The 17,441-nt window shown below is 53.5% G+C and overlaps 2 protein-coding genes across 9 annotated transcripts in view; one reads left to right on the top strand and one right to left on the bottom strand.

Annotated features, from left to right (window-relative positions):
• Window positions 1-83: 83 nt before the first annotated feature.
• Window positions 84-13,881, bottom strand: MTHFR (methylenetetrahydrofolate reductase). Of its 2 annotated transcripts, XM_058552906.1 has the most exons (13): window positions 13,704-13,881; window positions 13,167-13,341; window positions 11,049-11,294; window positions 9,651-9,889; window positions 8,744-8,854; window positions 6,048-6,241; window positions 5,059-5,309; window positions 4,646-4,780; window positions 4,261-4,441; window positions 3,797-3,979; window positions 2,654-2,755; window positions 1,652-1,771; window positions 84-1,294 (listed from the first exon to the last, which is right to left on the bottom strand). In XM_058552906.1, exons 3-13 carry the CDS (start codon window positions 11,279-11,281, stop codon window positions 1,076-1,078), a joined length of 1,968 nt encoding a protein of 655 aa, XP_058408889.1. In that variant the 5' UTR covers window positions 11,282-11,294; window positions 13,167-13,341; window positions 13,704-13,881; the 3' UTR covers window positions 84-1,075. The 2 variants fall into 2 exon arrangements, with proteins under 2 accessions (XP_058408889.1, XP_058408890.1); XM_058552907.1 differs by lacking the exons at window positions 13,167-13,341; window positions 13,704-13,881 and adding an exon at window positions 11,571-13,154.
• Window positions 13,875-17,441, top strand: part of CLCN6 (chloride voltage-gated channel 6) — a 31,475-nt gene continuing 27,908 nt past the window's right edge. For 2 of the 7 annotated variants that reach the window (XR_009221855.1, XM_058552905.1), the window contains exons 1-2: window positions 13,875-14,160; window positions 14,941-15,000. Coding sequence is in view for 5 of the 7 variants with exons in the window: in XM_058552905.1 (XP_058408888.1) it covers window positions 14,074-14,160; window positions 14,941-15,000 (147 nt within the window). In the remaining 2 variants the exon portion in view is untranslated. Of the gene's footprint in view, window positions 14,161-14,338; window positions 14,765-14,940; window positions 15,001-17,441 lie in introns of those variants that run through there. The other 5 variants (XR_009221854.1, XM_058552901.1, XM_058552900.1 and 2 more) reach the window with 3 other exon arrangements.

Here is a 17,441-nt window from a genome sequence, read left to right on the forward strand (position 1 = left end):
TCTGTCATCAGGCTGCTCTTTGGACATCCACCACGGCCCCCTCCACTGAGCCAGCAAAAACCAGCAGGCAGGGACCAGGACAGGGAACAGCCTACGTGCATCCGCCAGTCACCGCCCCTAGGCAGGAGCCTGGAGGGCTGACTCCTGGGGAGCAAGGCCAGGCAGACAGCTCTGGGACGGGGTGCACAGAGGAAGGGAGCAGCTGGCAGGAGGGGGTCCCACCTAAAACATAAGCCAGGAAGAAGCCCCGCTCGGGAGAGCCCATCTTTGCCCCTGATGGTAAGGGGCAGGGTATTTCTTCATGGCCAGGGGAAAAAGGGCAAACAGGGAAGGCCAAGGGCTCCACCAAGCACAAGGCTTCAGATGCCTCTAACCCTTGGGAGGCGCGCCTCTCCAGCCTCCAGGACGCAGAGATGACGGTTTCAAGCAGCAGCACTGCAGAAAGGTGAAACCCAGCTGAGCTCAGGTAGAAGGGGGCAAGAAATGCATTATTAGGTTTCAGCCCAAGGCCTGTCCGGGGGCTGGTACCTCGGCAGGGCAGGAGGTAGGCAGTGCAGTGGTCTGCCCCTCAGTCACAAGTAACTAGTGCCCAGCTGCCAACGTCTAGGAGGCAGAAGGGTGTAGCACCTTCGCTTTGCCATGTCCCCCTGGAAAACCACCGTGCCTGCTGCCTGTGTTCACTCTGCTCGTCCTCCACAGGTCCCAAGTGCAAGGTCACTGCAGTCCCAGGCAGGCTCCCAGGGGCTGCCCTGGTGCCAGGGCTCATCCAACAGCTGGTCTCCCCTCTCAGGGAGGATGCTGCTCCGCCCACCGTGCTCCTCTGCAGGACGGAGGTGCTCCCCACAAAAGAGCACAAGTCCTGGCTGAGCAGGGAACACAGGGCTCCGCGTGGGGCTGACTCAGGTCCAGCCAGAGCCCAGAAGCCTCACACCAGTCTAGCTGCCATCATCATGTGGGGAAGTGGAGGCCAGGGCTTGGGGAGAAATGAAGGAGAATAGGGGTCCCCAGGAGAACCAGGACTGGGGAGGAGGGAGGTGGGACATAGCAGCCTCAAATTAAGGATGTTGGTGCAGAGTCACGGAGCCTCCATCTCCCTCTCATTCGGGGTGGGCCTGTTGAGAAGCTCAAATGTGTCTTCCACCACCTGCCACAGGCAGTTGTCCAGCGGAAACTCATTGTCCACCAGGTTGACCAGGAAGTAGTTGTCGTGGATGTACTGGATGATCATGCGTGACGGGGACTCCTCGTCATACAGCTTGCCCCACTGCTCGATCCACAGGGCGAAGGCCTCATCCTGCACGTGCACACACACAGGCACACATGCACCAGCGCACGCGCGTGCGCGCGCACACACACGTGCAAGGTTAACAGAGCTGCCCTCGGGTCAGGACTCCGTGCTCCACGCTCCATGCCCCAAGGGCCTCTGCCGTTGCCCAGCAGGACATTTCCAGGAATAGAACAAGACTTACTGCCAGTGCCACCCCCCACCCCCACCCCAGAAATAAACACCATGAGTCAGAATCAAGGCGCAGGTGGGAAGGCCGAGTCCGCCAGCCCCAGGGGTGTGGCCGCCAGCCACACTCAGGACCCAGCCATACTGCCTGCCCAAGGTTTTCGAGGAGCAGGGCAGGCCAGCTCCCGGCCCCCTTACCTTCCAGAACATGAAGCTGACAGGATCCACCACTGTGGGCTGGATGATCTCGCGCCCAGGGAAGATGCCCCAAGTGACGGCGTTGGGCTGCAGCTCAGGGGCATTGGTGATGTTTTCACCCTGAGGGGCGTGGGTGGGGGCAAGAGCAGACTTGGGGCAAACACACTGCAGTCCTCTTCCTGCCTGAGGGGCTCAACTCAGGGGGAGCGCTCTGCTCATGCCCCCTGCCCGCCCCTCCCACTCTGTAGCAATGTGAATCGTGTCACTCCCCACGTGAGCCCCAAACCTAGAGGCCGTCCTGGGCATTTCCTTCCTCCTCTCTGTGCCCCAATCAGCTCCACATCTGGTGCTCGGCTTACTCTCCCACCTGTCCCCTTGTGTCTAGCCCCCTGCTCTCTGTCACTCGGACTACCACGAGGGCCTCTGACTCTAGTCTTCCCCGGCCCCACTATTCACACAGCTGTCCCCTGTGACCTGCCTAAAACAAAACACGGAGCCAAGTCACTCCACGGCTGGGAAAGGCTCCCTCTGGCCCTTAGGGAAAAACCCAAATTCCAAGTAGGACAAGGACGTGGCCCCTGCTTAACACTTCAGCCTCCCTCTGACCCCATTCAGCAGTGTCCCAAAGGCTGTGCGGCCCATGCCTTTGCACGCCCTCTGCCCCTTCCCTGAAATGCCCTTCTCCTCCTTGGCCTTAAAGATTCAGGCCACACAGGCCTCAAGAGCCTTCCCTGACCTCCCAGGTTAGACGTCCCTCCGGGGTCCCCAGCACCGTACACTGAACTTTACTGTCTGCTCACACGGAGTCCCAGTTATCCCAGTGGTCTCCCTCACTAGGCTGGGAGCTCTCTGAGGCAGGGTCCTAGCTCTGTCTGCACATCTGTCTTGCGTGTCCCTGGCTGGAAGCTAGGTGCTCGGTGACTGAACGGAGGCAGAAGCACGGGTGCCCTCAGCCCTGGGCTCCGGCCCTGCTACGCGCCGTCTGGACCAGGAGCTGCCTACCTTCACATCCACGATGTGGTAGTTGACCCGGAGCTCATACTTCTTCAGCACTTGCAGAAGCGCTTCCACTGTCTCGCGGGAGGTGAAGAACTCTAAGTAGGCCTGGGGGAGCAAGACAGGCACCTGTCACATAAGCCAAGTCCTTGCCAGACGCCTTCTTCTGTGTGCTCTGAGCAGGCCGTGTGCTCCGAAACGCCAGACGCCTGCCCTCCTGACCGGCCAGGGAGGCCCCCATGCAGACACTTAAGGCATCGGGACTAGCGGTGGCCATGTGGATGGAATCATGAACTGCAGAGCTGGCAAATACACGAGCAAAGGGGAGGGGAGCAGGTATGTGAGATCTCTCAGTCTGCACAGGTCTGAGGGACATCTGCCACCCTTCATCCAACTGGGGAAGGCTCCATGGAGAAGCCATTTCCAAAGCTGTATAGGAGGCCCAGTCCGACAAGCTCAGGCATGTGAGAGAGGCCTGACACATCCTGTCTTCCCCCACAATGGATGTAACAATGACACTGAGGGCTTCTCTAGCACCAAATGGGGGTTAAGCTGGGTTCATTTAAATTCATTTGCTGTAATGCTTATAAGACTGCCGGGTGGGCACCATTATCCCCACTTTACAGATGAGGAAACTAAGTTCAGGGCAGTTGAGCAACTTGGCTGCATGAGGGTAAACAGCAGAGCTGGTCCTCAAACCCAGGTCTCTAACTCCAAAGCCCAGGGTCTCCAGTTGAGAACGCAGTCTTAACTAACTCCAGCAGCCCTAGGAGAGCAGCATCAGCTCAGCTGAGTAATAACAGCTCTCACTCAGTGAGCGCTCCCATGTTCTTCCCACGTGCAAGGCGCTTTACACGCTTGCGCTCCCATGTTCTTCCCACGTGCAAGGCGCTTTACACGCTTGGTCACTTTTCATCCCCAGAACGCGATAGGACACAGCCCCATTGTATAGAAGAGAAAGCTGAGGCTCAGAGCAGTCAAGTGTCCTGCCTACCTAAGTCTATCTGACTTAAAGTGTGAGCTCCCGTCCCCTCTGGTCCACTGCCACTCAGAATAAAGAGCCCCCGGAGAGGAAGGCTTCTCTGTCCCCATCTCTGGAGAAGCCCTGGGTGCCGGCCAAGGCGGGGTTGCCCTGTGTCCCTGCCATACCTTCTGGAAGACATAGCCCCCGCTGGGGCCCCAGCCCACAGTGGGGTCGGAGGACGGCTTCCCGTTAATGTTGGGCTGGGAGTTGATGGTGAGGATGCCCTGCCGGTTGACTCGCAGCAGCTCCTCCTTCATCAGGCTCGTCTCAGCTGCCAAGGGCTCGTCATTCCAGGGCAGGCAAGTCACCTGGGAGAGAGGGTGAGCCGGGTGGGGGCCACGATCAGATCTGGCGCCCTGGGTGTCTCCCTCTCATGGGCTCTGTCAGAGACCCAGCCTGTCTTTGCCTCTATAAGCCCCTTCCAGGCACCCTTAGGTGGGGATGTCCCAACTCACCCTTCCCTTTGCTGAGGTGCCATGTCCAGACACGGAAAGATGAGGCTCAGGGTGGGGAAGTCACAGCCCCGCGGTCTGGCCCACGGGAAAAAGGGCGGGGGAGGTCACCTGGATCCCGCCTCAGCCCCACTCACTTTGTAGCCGTTCTGGTTGGGCTCTCCCGAGAGGTAGCAGGCAAAGACTTCAAAGACACTCTCTTCACTGGTCAGCTCCTCGCCCCACATCTTTAGCAGCTCTTCCCTCGGGGACTTGCTCTTGAGGTAGAAGAGGTAGTAGTCCTTCAGCTCCCCGAAGGCCGGTGAGGAGGAGTTGCCCCTGGTGGAGGAGGTGTCCAGAGGTCAAGGCATACTCCTGACCTTGGGCTTCTGACAGGACAGTCACACCCACGTGCCTGGGGGGCATTCCTGGGAATCCTTTTCCCCGTTGCTCCTCCCAAAGGCTCAACCATAAGCATGCCATCTCCTGCCTCCCTCCTCCCAAGAAATAGGATTCATTCGCCATGGTGCGTCTGCAGCTCACCAGCGGCCGTTGGGGAACTCATCCCAGTCCTGGGTGCGGTAGATGTAACTCCTCGGCCTGGAGGCCCAGAATATGGGACGTACATCTTCCTCCCGGCGCTTGGGGTGGGCACTGACAGCCCAGGGCAGGGGACGCCTGGATAAGAATGAGACAGAAATGGTAAGGGATCGGCCAGAGGGAGCAGGGAGGCGCAGGGCACCACTGAGCCTGGCTCTTCGGTCTGACTCATAAATGTCAAGCCACACGTGGAGATCCCCCAAGACTGGGATCCTCAGTGAGCCACCAGCCACAGCGTAGACATCACTCTGTACCCCGTGGTAGCCAGCACCACGAGGCCGTGCTCCTTCTGACTTCTCTGCCCACCTGACTTTCCACCGCAGCTCCTGGGCCTGAATCCGGGCCACTGGCCTCACCTGGGGTCCTCGATCCACAGGCCCAGACGCTTCAGCACCTCGATGGTGGCCACCTCGCGGTTGAGGGTATAGAAGTGGAGGCCCGGCACCAAGCCACTTGCCAGAAGCTCCCGGCACAGGCTCACGGCCTGCTCGATGCCATAGCTGCGGATGGCAGCGTCGTTGTCTTTGATCGGCTCGATCACATCCTTGATCTGCTGCGGCACCTCCAGCTTGGACAGCTTCACAAGCTGCCGAAGGGAGTGGTAGCCCTGTCCGAGACACGAGGGGGCTGTGGGGCTAACTCCCAGCCCTCTCTCACCCTAAATACTCACTCCCCACCCCGTCCCCCAGCAGGTCTCCTGGCCAAGTGGAGTGCAACACAAAGGGACCCAGGAAAGTCAGGCCACATTGTAGGAGGACCTTGCCCAGTCCTGCTTCTCCCACTCTTTGCAGAGTACAGCAGCTGACCGTAGCATCCCTGCCAGCGGTCTGAGCCAGCCCTTTAGCACCTAGATGTATTTATTGATGACATGTGGTCACCTAACCCAGTGGTTCCCAAGCCTCACAGATCATCAGAATCACCTGCAAAACTTAAGATGTGATGTACAACTTCCCAGGCCCCACATCAGATCCACTGCATCAAACTTCTGGGCATGGGATCTGGAAATCCATCTTTTGAAAAAAGCTTATCAAATGATTCTGAAGACAGCCAAGTCTGGGAAACACTGATTTAAGCAAAATTTAAATGCGAGATTTAATCCCTTTTAGTGACATCTGTCAGTAAGCCAAACTACAACAAGCCCCTCCAATAGGCACTTCTGCTGTCTTAGGGGGCAGTTAGAGATAACCAAAATGCGGTGCCATTTTGTAAGGACTGGCACATCTGTCTGAAGGGGACTCTAACGAGCATCCAAGAACTTTACCATGAACTCGGCACTTCACCCAGGGCCCTGCCCTGTGCCAGGACGGGGCTGGAGGGAGTCCATTAGCCCTCCTGGGACCCTCACCTGAATAGGAAAGATGCCGGGGAGGATGGGGCAGGTAATGCCTATCTCGGAGCAAGCCTTAACAAAACGGAAGAACGTGTCAGCCTCAAAGAAAAGCTGAGTGATGATGAAGTCGGCTCCCGCAGACACCTTCTCCTTCAAGTACTTCAAGTCGGCCTCAAGGCTCCCTGCGTCAGGGTGGCCTTTGGGGTAACCTGCCAATAGGGATGACAGTACAAGAGGCTGGCTCCACCTGCTCAAGGCGAGTGATGAAGAAACCAGAGAGCTGGGAACAGAGAGTTCTCTGCCTCGGGGGTTCCGGACTCGTACCTCCACCCCCACGGCGTGGACAGGCTGAACGGTGAGTGGCTGGGCTCATTGCTGACGTGCCCCTCACCCTGGACATGACCCTGGGTAAGATGCGGGTTGGAGCCACCCTCCCAAGAGTAGGGGGGATGGATTACTCCAAACTCCCCACCCTGTCCTGCCTCACGCCCCTTGCAACCAGCCAGGCCAATCAGGCCTGCACTTTGTGGCCACGCAAAAGAGAAAATGCTACATTCGGCACTGGCTGGGCAGCATCCGGGTGCTAGGCTCGAGTGTGGGCACTGGATTAAAACAGGGCTTTTAATTTAGCATTAAAATTACTCCGGGGTCTAAGATAGTGAAAAGCTAGAAACCACGTTACACGAGGAAGAACTGCAGAAAGCAGAGACCTTTTGTTTGACACAAAGAACGGAAAGAACGACCCCAGGTCTGTCACAGGGAAAAGGATTCAGCTCAGCCGAGTTCCTTACTAGGCACACTGTGCTGCTTCTGACGGCAGAACCAGGGTCAGATTCAGACAGCAGCCTGACAGCAGAGCGAGGAGCCCCGCGGAGGAAGCAGCTCCTGGAGTGTGAAAACACCGGGGCCGCCAGGATGACGCGCGCCGGGGATGCCGAAGGTGGGACTCTGGAATCCTCTGGGAGGGGAGGCAGGCTCCTCCCTGGCTCCATGAACTCTGACCACTTCCCTAAACAACTGAACTTACTAGCAGCCCTGCTTGCACAGGAAGACCGCAGGCCTTAATGAAACTGCAGGCAGGGTGCTGGCTTCCTCAGCCTGAGCCCAGGGCAGGACCCCACGCCAGGAAGGGGTAGACCCCAGGGCCAGGCTGTTGGGAAGCCAAGCTGCTTTGCTATGATAAGGCAGTTTCGTTCTTAAGAAACCTCAAGTCATCAAAAATAGATGTAAACACTACTGTTTCCAGGGGTGAAGGGGTGGGAGGATTAAGCACCTGGATTTCACACTTTCAATAGCAAGGCCATTTTTCCAGCAGGAATTTCAGAAACAAAGAAGTTTTACTAGCTGAAACTCCATAGCTTTAAAACCTCAATATCACCAAACAAGTCTAGCACTTGATTACACTTGGACTTTCCCAGTTTCCTATATTCTCGTTCTGCCCTGGTCAGCTCGGTGCTTTCCAAGCCCCCATCCTCTTTCTCACCCCCTTTACAATCAGCAAAGCACCAAACCATTGAGCCACTGACGCTCACGGCTCTGCCGGCTGCCCCTCGCGATCATCCACGGCCTGCTGCACGCGTGCACGTTCCCCAAGTGACTGACTGGATCGTGGCCATGCGAGCCATGGACACTCCAACAGCTGCACATGCCTGCTGTGTTCCTAACTCCTCGTCAGGGCCTCCCAGACTCATCCACCTCAACAGCCCCACTGACTGAGGAGAGTGGACACGTACCTGGGGCCTGGGACTAAGCCCAAAGTCACCCAGAAAAGTGATTTCCTTGAAGCCACATGGCTTATTTTTTTTAATTCAGATCACTTTGACCTGCTATCCCATAAATGTAGCCATGTTTATTTTAATATAAAAATGATATGATTTTCCCCAAAATATTTGAGAAAAATTGTCACACCAAGATGATGTGCCAAATTAATCTCCAGACTTTTTGTGTCCCTGGCACATGCTGCCTCACCATATGCAAGCCCCTATTTGAGAAGCTGAAGGCCGGATCCCCATGAGTGGGGGTAAGAGAGAAGGCCACCCCATCCATTTCTAGCAGGTGAGCCTTGCCTCCTGGCTGTAGCCAATGGAACTAGAGTTGAGCCAATCCAATTCTCTCTCCTGAGAATTTGGAATTGACACTGAGACCTGTCAAGCAGTCTGCACTGTTGGCTGTAATTGACCACGTATACTCAGGAGCAGGCAGAAGCTCATGTGTGGGAATGTGTACCCACGTCTACTGGACTAAGCATGGAGCAGACGTGCAGTGGGAGGCAGAGATGTGGAACTCTGGCTCCAGAGAGAATGAAGGGGGCCTTGGTTCCTGGCTGTTTCTAGTGCCAGCACCTGGTGAGGTCTGATGCCACTTCCTGACCTTGGGTTCTGAGATTCCCTGCCCCCCGGAATCTTAATAAATATCCCTCTTTTATTTGAAGAAGAAGAAGAATAGGGCTGGAAAGCAGGCTGAGAGCACGATAAGGCAGAGGAACAAAAACTTAAGGGGTGGTGGCAGCCTGGGAGGGTGGTGGTGATAGAAGGAGGGCAAGGACGTTGTGTAATTCGCCTCTGCCCCTCCTCACCTGGTACAGACTCAGGCCCACGGTGCACTGGGTTACCAGGGCCTGACCTGAACACCGGCGGGCTCCCCATGCCTCTCTGGGCGTCTCATTCCTTCCCCTCTCTGTCCCCACCCACCGGGATGCTCCAGCCACTTACCTGCCACACAGACGTCAAAGTAGTCACCAAACTCGCTTCGGATGTGCTTCACCAGGTCTGCAGCATAGCTGAAGCCTCCTTCCTCCTCTTCCCACTCGTCACCTATGGGGTCTGCAGAGTTGGTGGAGGTCACAGTCACTGGGGCTCACCCAACCTCCAGACAGCCCTTCTGCTCCTTCTCCCTCCCCTTAGACCCAGGACTGTGAGCTCCTCAAGGGCAGAGCCTTCATATTATTTAAGTTTGTGTCTCCTCTTCCTGGCACAGCACTTGGTCAATAGTGGGAGGGAAGACAGCGGCCAACCTGTCAAACATTTACCGAGTGCCAACCCTGCGGGCACTGCGCTGGCAGTGGTGCACAGGGGACGGCTGCTGCTCTTTGTTTAGCCTGGAGCATCTGAGATCCCTTCCCCACTCAGACCTGCATGTGCTCAGGCACCCTCACCCAACCCCACTGAGAAGTGGTCTTGCGGTGGGGAGCAGAGGCCACAAGATCCCACCCATCAGGCTCCCTCTTCCCACACTTGGGTGGCTCGGTGACAGCAGGCACCAGAGGCATAAGCAGCTATTCTCACTCCTGGGACAAACGCCAGAACCACACTCTTTGACTGGGCCAGGAGCTGGGAGCAGCCAGCGACTGATGAAGCTAAGTGTAGCCAGGGCAGAGGGTTATCAGTCACCAGCTGCCTTCCCGACTGAACCCCTACGTCGAGGTCAAGAGTCAAGAGGTGGCTCCATCTGTGCAATGCCCAGGGTACTCACTACCCACAATGCCCACTGATGCTACTGGCAGGGAGGAGACCCTGAGCATGCTCAGTGTGGGCCCCGAGAAAAGTAATGAACCGTTCCAGGGACAGAAGAGGCCTTCGGGGAAGCCAGAGCCCCGAGAGTAGGGTGCTGGCTCCACACCTCCCCTCAACGCCAAGATGTTCTTCAGGCCCAGCCGCTTGGCCTTGTGCAGATAGCCAGTGATCTCCTCCCGGCTCTGATGGCAGCAGGTCATGTGCAGGATGGTCTCCAGGCCACAGTAGTTCACAGCGGCACTGGCGATCACCATGGAGGAGGTCTCCTTGTCGGAGCCAGGGTCCCCTGCTGGGTGCCAAGTCACATCTACGAAGAGGGGGCCACCTGCCCCCATGCGGTCAAACCTGTAGGGAATTTCTTTCTGAAGAGGGGCTCCCGGGAGCACACCACCCTTCACCACCTTCCCACGGGGTCTGCGAGTTAGAGATGCATGCAGAATGGAATCAGACCAACCTGCATTCATATCCTGGCTTTGCTATTTATTAGCTGTGTGATCTTGGGAAAATTACTTAATCTCTCTGAGCCTCAATGTCCTCATTTCTAAAATGTGGCAGAGAACAGTACCTACGTCATAATACATTATAGAAATAATACGCTAGATGGCTCCACAGCTCTTAGCACAGTGCCTGGTACACAGTCGACACTCAGTCAATCGAGCTGCTATTATGATGATTGCTATTACTGTGGAGATAACATGTAACAACAGTGCACCCATTTTGTGTGACAGCAACACTTTAGACTTTGCAAAGTGCTCACACATTTATCATCTTGGGTAAGTTAAGACATTTCGATGGTCAAAGGTTCGGGGAAGCCTCAGAGTGGCAAGCAGAGGATCATTACAGGAACAGGAAAAAAGAGGGTGAGCAGATACAAGTTTGTTTCATGCTGCCCCCCAGTCCCGGTGCAGCAGCCAGCAGTCTTGCAGAGCAAGGCCACAGTTCCTGAACTAGACTCTAGAGCCATGAGTGTGCACGTGCACACCGCTTTGTTACAAGCTGTAACATAGTGTATTTAAACATCCCTGTGCCTTTAAATTTCAAAACCTTGGGAGCGACACCTGAGACGTGCAAACAGCAAAAAGGATAAACTTTAAAAAAGGAACTGCAATTCATAGTGTGCTAACGTAATGCAGTTGGCATTTCTAGATTTCAAGAGGCGTAATCCAAATTCCTAACTTGCTGAAAATGTTCTCCAAGCCGCTTTGTGACTTCCTTACTGTACTCACAAGCCAGCCCCAAGTTCCGCCCAAGTTTGAGAGAATCAACAGTTTTAACCCCCTGAAGTGTGTCTACAAGTTCCAGATGCTTGCAGAGACTTTTACAGACAACTGAGAAGCTTTGGATCAAAAGATTTACCCTGCTTTTGCTCTCTTCCAGCCCCTCTGGCTGCCTTTTTCTGCCAGGTCAAAGTGCAGCCCAGCCCCCATGGCTGACAGAGCACCTTCTCCCCCAACCCCAGCCCCCCCCCAATCTGGCCCTCCTCCTTACTGTTACATCAACTCACCTTGAGATGAGATTGACAGCTCCCTCGGCAGTCCGAGGAGGGAAGAATTCGAGGGAGAACCACTTGTCACCAGAATCCATCCTCCGCCTCATCTTCTCCCTGAGTCTCTCATGCCGCTCGGGGTCCAGCCCCGGGGTGGAACATCTCGAACTATCCCTGGAGCTCTCGCTGCCACTACTGCTGCCCTCCGAGCGGGGGTGGGGGCCATCATTCCCTCTGGGTTCGTTCACCATGGCAGGGTTCCTGCTGCACGGGGTAGGGGCAAGAGGCATCAGAGGGCAGGCAGCCAAGCTCCAGAGTGACAGAGTCAAGTGAGAGTTGCTGCATTTCCACGCAGGCAGAAGGCTGGTGACGGTGAGGGTGAAAATGTCCCCACCCAGTGGCTCCACACGCCATAGTTATGACTGTCTGTGCTGCCTCACTCAAAGCTTTGCCCTCCACTGCTGCCTGGCTCCATGTATGACAGCCCCACCCGGCACAAAAACATGCTCCTTCAGCCCATGGATCCTTGATGACATCTACCTGATGGAGGGCGGCACAGAGAACCTCACACTGCCAGCCCCCAAGGCCCGTATTCCTAGGGAGGGGCAGTGGTGCCTGGCTAGGAAAACCCTGGGTTTTGGATGGTCCATCTCTGCCAGCTTAGACCCAGCGTGAGTGGGGAAGAAACACAGAAAACTTCCCCAGCGAGTGTGTCCCGACTGGGCGGAGCTATGACAAAGGAAGAGCCTAGAGCCAGAGCTGGAGGCAGCACAAGGGGGCGGGGGAAAGGCTTCCAGGCGAGAGGGAGGGCTGAGGCTCTAGCTGTAGAAGGCGGATGGAAGGAGGGGCACTCAGGGGCCAGAGACTGCAGGCGTTGGGGAGAGGCGGCCAACAGACGTTCAGTGTCACTGGATCACTCTCCAAAGAAGGAATAGCTTGGCCTGGCCCTGCCTAGAACATCTCCTGTTACTTGGAACAGTCTGTGTGCAGGATGGATGGGGTGAGGGCTCGACAAAGAGCCAGATTTCTCCTGAGTTCATGCTACTCCAAAAAGACCATGTCATGATTAGAACTTGACATTGGCTGGGTTCCCAAAGTAGCTAGACCCAAGTTCAGTAAGGGCATGAATTTACGTCCAACTCAGAACAAAGGATGCCCCATCTGGGCCTGCCTTCTGGGCTGTTCTCCTTACACACACCACTGAGGTCAGTTAAAGTAATTACAGTAACTGCACAGCCACTGTATACGAAGCCCTGAACCACGGCAACCACAGGCAGGCCAACAGAGGGCTCAGTACCACTGGGCGGTTTGGTGGGGAAAATAAGACAAATACTTACAATCAAAACAAAACACTACTCTTGCACAGCAATGTGCAAACACACTTTTTTTAGCAGTGAAAATCAGGTGTGTGGTGACAGGGAGCATTAGAGGAACAACCTTGCCAAGTTGATTCCTTTCAGGGAACATCGACTGCTAAGCTGGTGTTCTTAACCATTTTGGGGTGCTAAACTCTTGAGAAACTGATGGAATCCACTGCTCCTCTCCCCTGAAACATGCTCAAGTGCACATAACACACATTGGTACATCTGAAGTCGAGGAGTCAAGAGCAGACTAAGAACACTTGTGCGAACACTTTCTCCCCATAGAGATGCCCATTTTGATTCTGACCTAAAACTCCAGTTTCTCAGCGAGGATGGCCATCAGAAGTGAGAAGGGGGAGACTGTCAAGATCAGCCTTGCTGGCCTTTGTCCCAAATTCAATAGAGTGCCTTAACCATCTGCTGGGACAAGCCAAGAGAGGGGGAGGGGGCTGAACCACCTACAGACTGTTCTTTCATTTGCTCAATAAAGACTTACTGCATCCCTAGTACGTGCCAGGCACAAGCCTTTTTTCACGTGCCACTACTTATCCATTTTAGGCTAGGCTCCCATAGCACCCTGCGTTATAATTGTGGGCTCACAGGTCTGCCTCCCCTCCCACGCTCCAGTTCCCTGAGACCAGGGCCCAGTCCCCTGCCTGTGGTATCCCCAGTGCCTGGCACAGGGTAATAAAAGCCAGCACTCCCTGAGCGCCACCGGGCTAGGCGCTGTCACTCCCTTCTCAAAATAACCCTCTGCCATTTACTGCCCACTTACTTAATCTGTGCCAAGCACCGAGCAGTCGGGGGAGACGGAGCCCACCACTCCCAGAAGAGTCCAGGTGGGCACCGGGAACAGCAACGCCAGCGGCTCACGCTCTTCTCCTCCAGGGGCTGGAGGGAGGCAGGTTTAAAAGGCTGGAGCCGGAAAGACGCCTGCGGCGCCCGGGTGGCTGAAGGCCGAGAATCGAGTCACTGGGTCACCGGCGGGGGCGGGGATGCGGGCCCAGGCCCGCTGGTGGGGGGACTGATCACCATCCCCGTCCCAGGGCCGTCTCATCCCAGCGGTCCCTCCGTCCAGGCCGGGGGTCGAAAGTGAGTCTTCGCTTCACGGTTGAGGGACTCGCTGAGCGTGACAGCCATTGGGGGTTACACTAGCTCCGCGGCGGGCGCGCGCAGACGGGGTGGCAGCCCCCCTCTTGAAGGGGCGGGGCGGCCTCCATCACTCCCCGCCCACAAGCAAGTCCCCGCCCCTGGGTGGGTGGCACCGGGCTCCCGGTCTCCCTCCCCGGCGACCCCACGCCTTGTCACTTACCCTCTGGTCGCGGGTGACTGAGAACGCGCGCGCCACCGCTACCGCGTGGCCGCTGCAGGGGCGTGTGCGGAGGCGGCGCGCGGGGGAGGGGCGCGGCGTTCAGGTCGCTGAGGGAGGCGGGACGAGAGGGCGCCCATGCGGGCGACCGGAAGCTCCGCCCCAAACATGGCCGCGCCCAGAGGTCTCGTCGGAAGCCGTTCCTCCACCATCATGTGACGCGGGCCGTCGCCTCACCCGTCTGCAGCCACTCCCTGTCTCCGTCCCCAAGCTCGAGAGGACCACCTGACTCTCCGGGGCCAGTCACGTGAGGCGCGGATCCTGGGTGGAAAGGGGTTGGCAGAGGGGTCCGGACTGGCAGTAAAGGAGGAAGATGGCGGGGTGCAGGGGGTCCCTCTGCTGCTGCTGCCGGTGGTGTTGCTGCTGCGGTGAGCGTGAGACCCGCACCCCCGAGGAGCTGGTAAGGAGCGGGCGGAGCCGGGCTGGGGAGGGGGCGGTTGCTAAGGGATGGCGAGAGGCGTTGCCGGGGGTGGGGCCGGGCTGAGCTGGGCCCGCAGGTGGCCGCGGGTGGGGCCTGGGGACTGCAGCCTGGCTCTCGAAGCATCTGCCCCTCTTCACCTGCCCAAGTCTAGGCGCTTTTCTCATAACCCGTCCCTGGAATCTGAGGAAGAATCCAGGCCAACTCCAGTTAATTTCATCTATGTTTTCTTTTATTTCTATCTGAAAGGAGTTTTGAATGAAACAGGCGTTTTCAGAATGAGCCCCTTCACTGGACTTTGTGCTTATCATGCAGCTGGCTCAGTTTCTCCAGCCCTTACTCTGTCCCTCACCCTTCCTGGGTCACTGACAATCCGGCTTCCCTCTGCAAAGCATCCTGGGAAAACTTGAGTTGCTGTGTCCCCAGAGTTGACAGGTCTCCTCTGATTGCAGATTCGGCATATTGTCAGATGGAACCTGAATTTTTTCCCCATAGGCTGGCAAGGGACATCTTTGACTTGTTCTGGAGACAAGAGTAGTTATTTGGAGAATGTACCAATAGAAATGAAGAGCTCAGCTGGATGATTGTTGGTCCCCACCCACATCACCCCCATCCCAAAAGTTTTTTTTGAAGTCTTGTTCCCATTTCATGATAATGGCTTCAGATGACTTAGATGCTAGCAACTGATTTCAGTAAATACTTCTGCCTCTTTCCACTTTTAACCATTAAAAGGATCTTCCTTCTGTGGATCTGTTTTTCTAGACCATCCTTGGAGAAACACAGGAGGAGGAGGATGAGATCCTTCCAAGGAAAGACTATGAGGTGAGATTGTTAAGTGCTTCTTGGGTAACCTGACCTGGTCACTTTAGACCAAAGCATTAAGAGTCCAACCAGAGATGCTCTTTGACCTCTCCCAGGGAGTGAGTGGGTAGGAGGTAACTTCCCTCTGGGAAAGAGTCTGTTTAACAAACCCTTTTCTCACCTGAACCCCAAAACAGGGTCTGGGTGTGTTTCCATGCTTTCATAGATCTATGGCACCTTAACCTGGTTAGACTATGCATTTGCCATGAAACTGTTTGCTTTTACCACTTGTAAAGACCCTGAGTCAAAGCCACTGACAGGGTGTGCTCATAACAGGCATGAACCGGGAGACCTTGCTTCTCTTCTGAAAGAACTTCGTTTTCAGATGATTGTTTCATACCTGAGCAGCTTCCTCTTTGAAATATTCTTGATTGTAGTTCCCGGTTTCAAGTATGGGCATCTTAGAGTGTGTGTGTGTTTAATAAGGCCAACGCTCCTGGGGTGAAACTAATATGCATGCTTTTTTATCGTTTAATCAGCTCATGATGACATTTCTGTGACTTTTGAAAAGAAAACAAGCCATGGTTGTGATAGAGAATTCTTAAACTATTTACAAAAAGAAGCTAGAGAAAAACCCATAACCCGACTCGTTAAAAGATGATTATTAACTGTGCTAAATATCCTTGTCCATACTTACATACATGGTTTTTTTAAGTAACAAAAGTGAGATTTTATTAAATATACTATTTTAACATGTTTTCCCCTCGCTTTATAACAATTTTTGTATTGCTAGATATTTTTCTATAATATCTTTTTAAGTAGAGGAATAGTATTTTATTGTGCCACAATTTATTTAGTCTGACTTTTCTGTATGATAAACTGCATAGTCGTGACCATCCTTTCTTGTTCATCCTTAATTGCTTCCTTAGGGTTAATTCCAAGAAGTGAAATTAATCATGTATGTTACATGCTTTTGTTTTTAATGTAGACTTCAAAAATTCAATATTTAGAGCAATAACATATCCAGACTAATTTTCTTTTTTATGTTTCATCTTTTGCTGTAGAATTTAGTGTAACTATTAAAATTTGTAGTGTAGCATGAAATTTTTAAAAAACTTTTATTATAGAGAATTTCAGACATATACAAAAGTAGACAGAATAGTATATTGGAACCCCCCGTATTCATCACACAGCTTCAAGAGTCATTCAGCTCATGCCCACCCTGTTTCATTTGTGCTCCTAGCTACTTCCCCCTTCTCATATTATTTGGAAGGAAATTCTATATGTCACATCATTTCACCCATAAATAATTCAACGTGCATCTCTAGAGGATAGGGACTTTTTTTAGCATAACAATACCATTTCACAACTAGGAAATTAACAGTAATTCCTTGATATCAAATATCCAGCGTTCAGATTTTCCAGTTGTCTTATAAATGTCGTATGTACAGTCATGCATTGCTTAACAACAGGGATGCACTCTGAGAAATGTGTCATTAGGCGATTTCGTCGTTATGTGATCATACAGTGTACTTACGCAAACCTAGACAGTATAGCCTACTACACACCTAGGCTATATGGTGCCAATTTCATGGGACTGTTGTCATATGCAGTCCGTCATTGGCTGAAACGTCATTATGCGACACTTGACTGTATTTTTTTAATAGTGTGTTTCAATAAGGTTCCAAATAAGGTCCTCCCTTTGCATTTGTTTGATATATCTTTTAAATCTCTTTTAGTCTGAAGGTTCCTCCTTCATCTTTTTTTTTTTCCCTTGCCATTTACTTGACACAATAATTTCAGGACTCTGGAATTTGCCAATTGCCACACCATGGTAGAGTTTAATGTGCTAATTTGCTGGGAGTATTTTTAATGCATCAAAAAGTATCCACTGATGTATTTGCTCATATTTCTTGAATATTTGTTTGCTTGTACATAGTTGAGAAGTTTGCAAGAATTAGTACATATAAGACTCCCTCATTGAATCCAGTGATATCATCCTGACTGTGTAACCACTTCTGAAACTCTCTCGCAGCCTTCAGCCTACTCCTGGGAGCTCATCATGGCTTCTCTGCTCCACTGACCCTACTGTTCCCAAGGTTCCTTCACTCCTTTCACTAAATTGCTCTTATATTTGTAATGCATTTACTTTCAGCTGATATGCATGTTTATGTAAATGTTGTGGGTTAATGTTCTTTCATGTGAGGCATTAATATTTCATAATTAGCTGTCTTTGCATATGAGCTTTTTGAGAGCATTTGCTTTGTGTAAGGGCAAATTCAGCTAGGCACTTACTCAGAAAAGTCTGCTCATTTTATTACGGATCGACTAGAAAACCCTTCTGTTGAACATCTTTCTAAAATGTGCTCCTTCTTCTTGCCTTTTTAAGAGTTCATTGCACATACTTCACTCTTTCTTTGATAAGTTGGGAGTCTTTCAAGATGTTAGAATCCCCGTTTGAA

Source organism: Diceros bicornis, chromosome 13 (genome assembly GCF_020826845.1).
Source record: "Diceros bicornis minor isolate mBicDic1 chromosome 13, mDicBic1.mat.cur, whole genome shotgun sequence".
Taxonomy (NCBI): domain Eukaryota; kingdom Metazoa; phylum Chordata; class Mammalia; order Perissodactyla; family Rhinocerotidae; genus Diceros; species Diceros bicornis.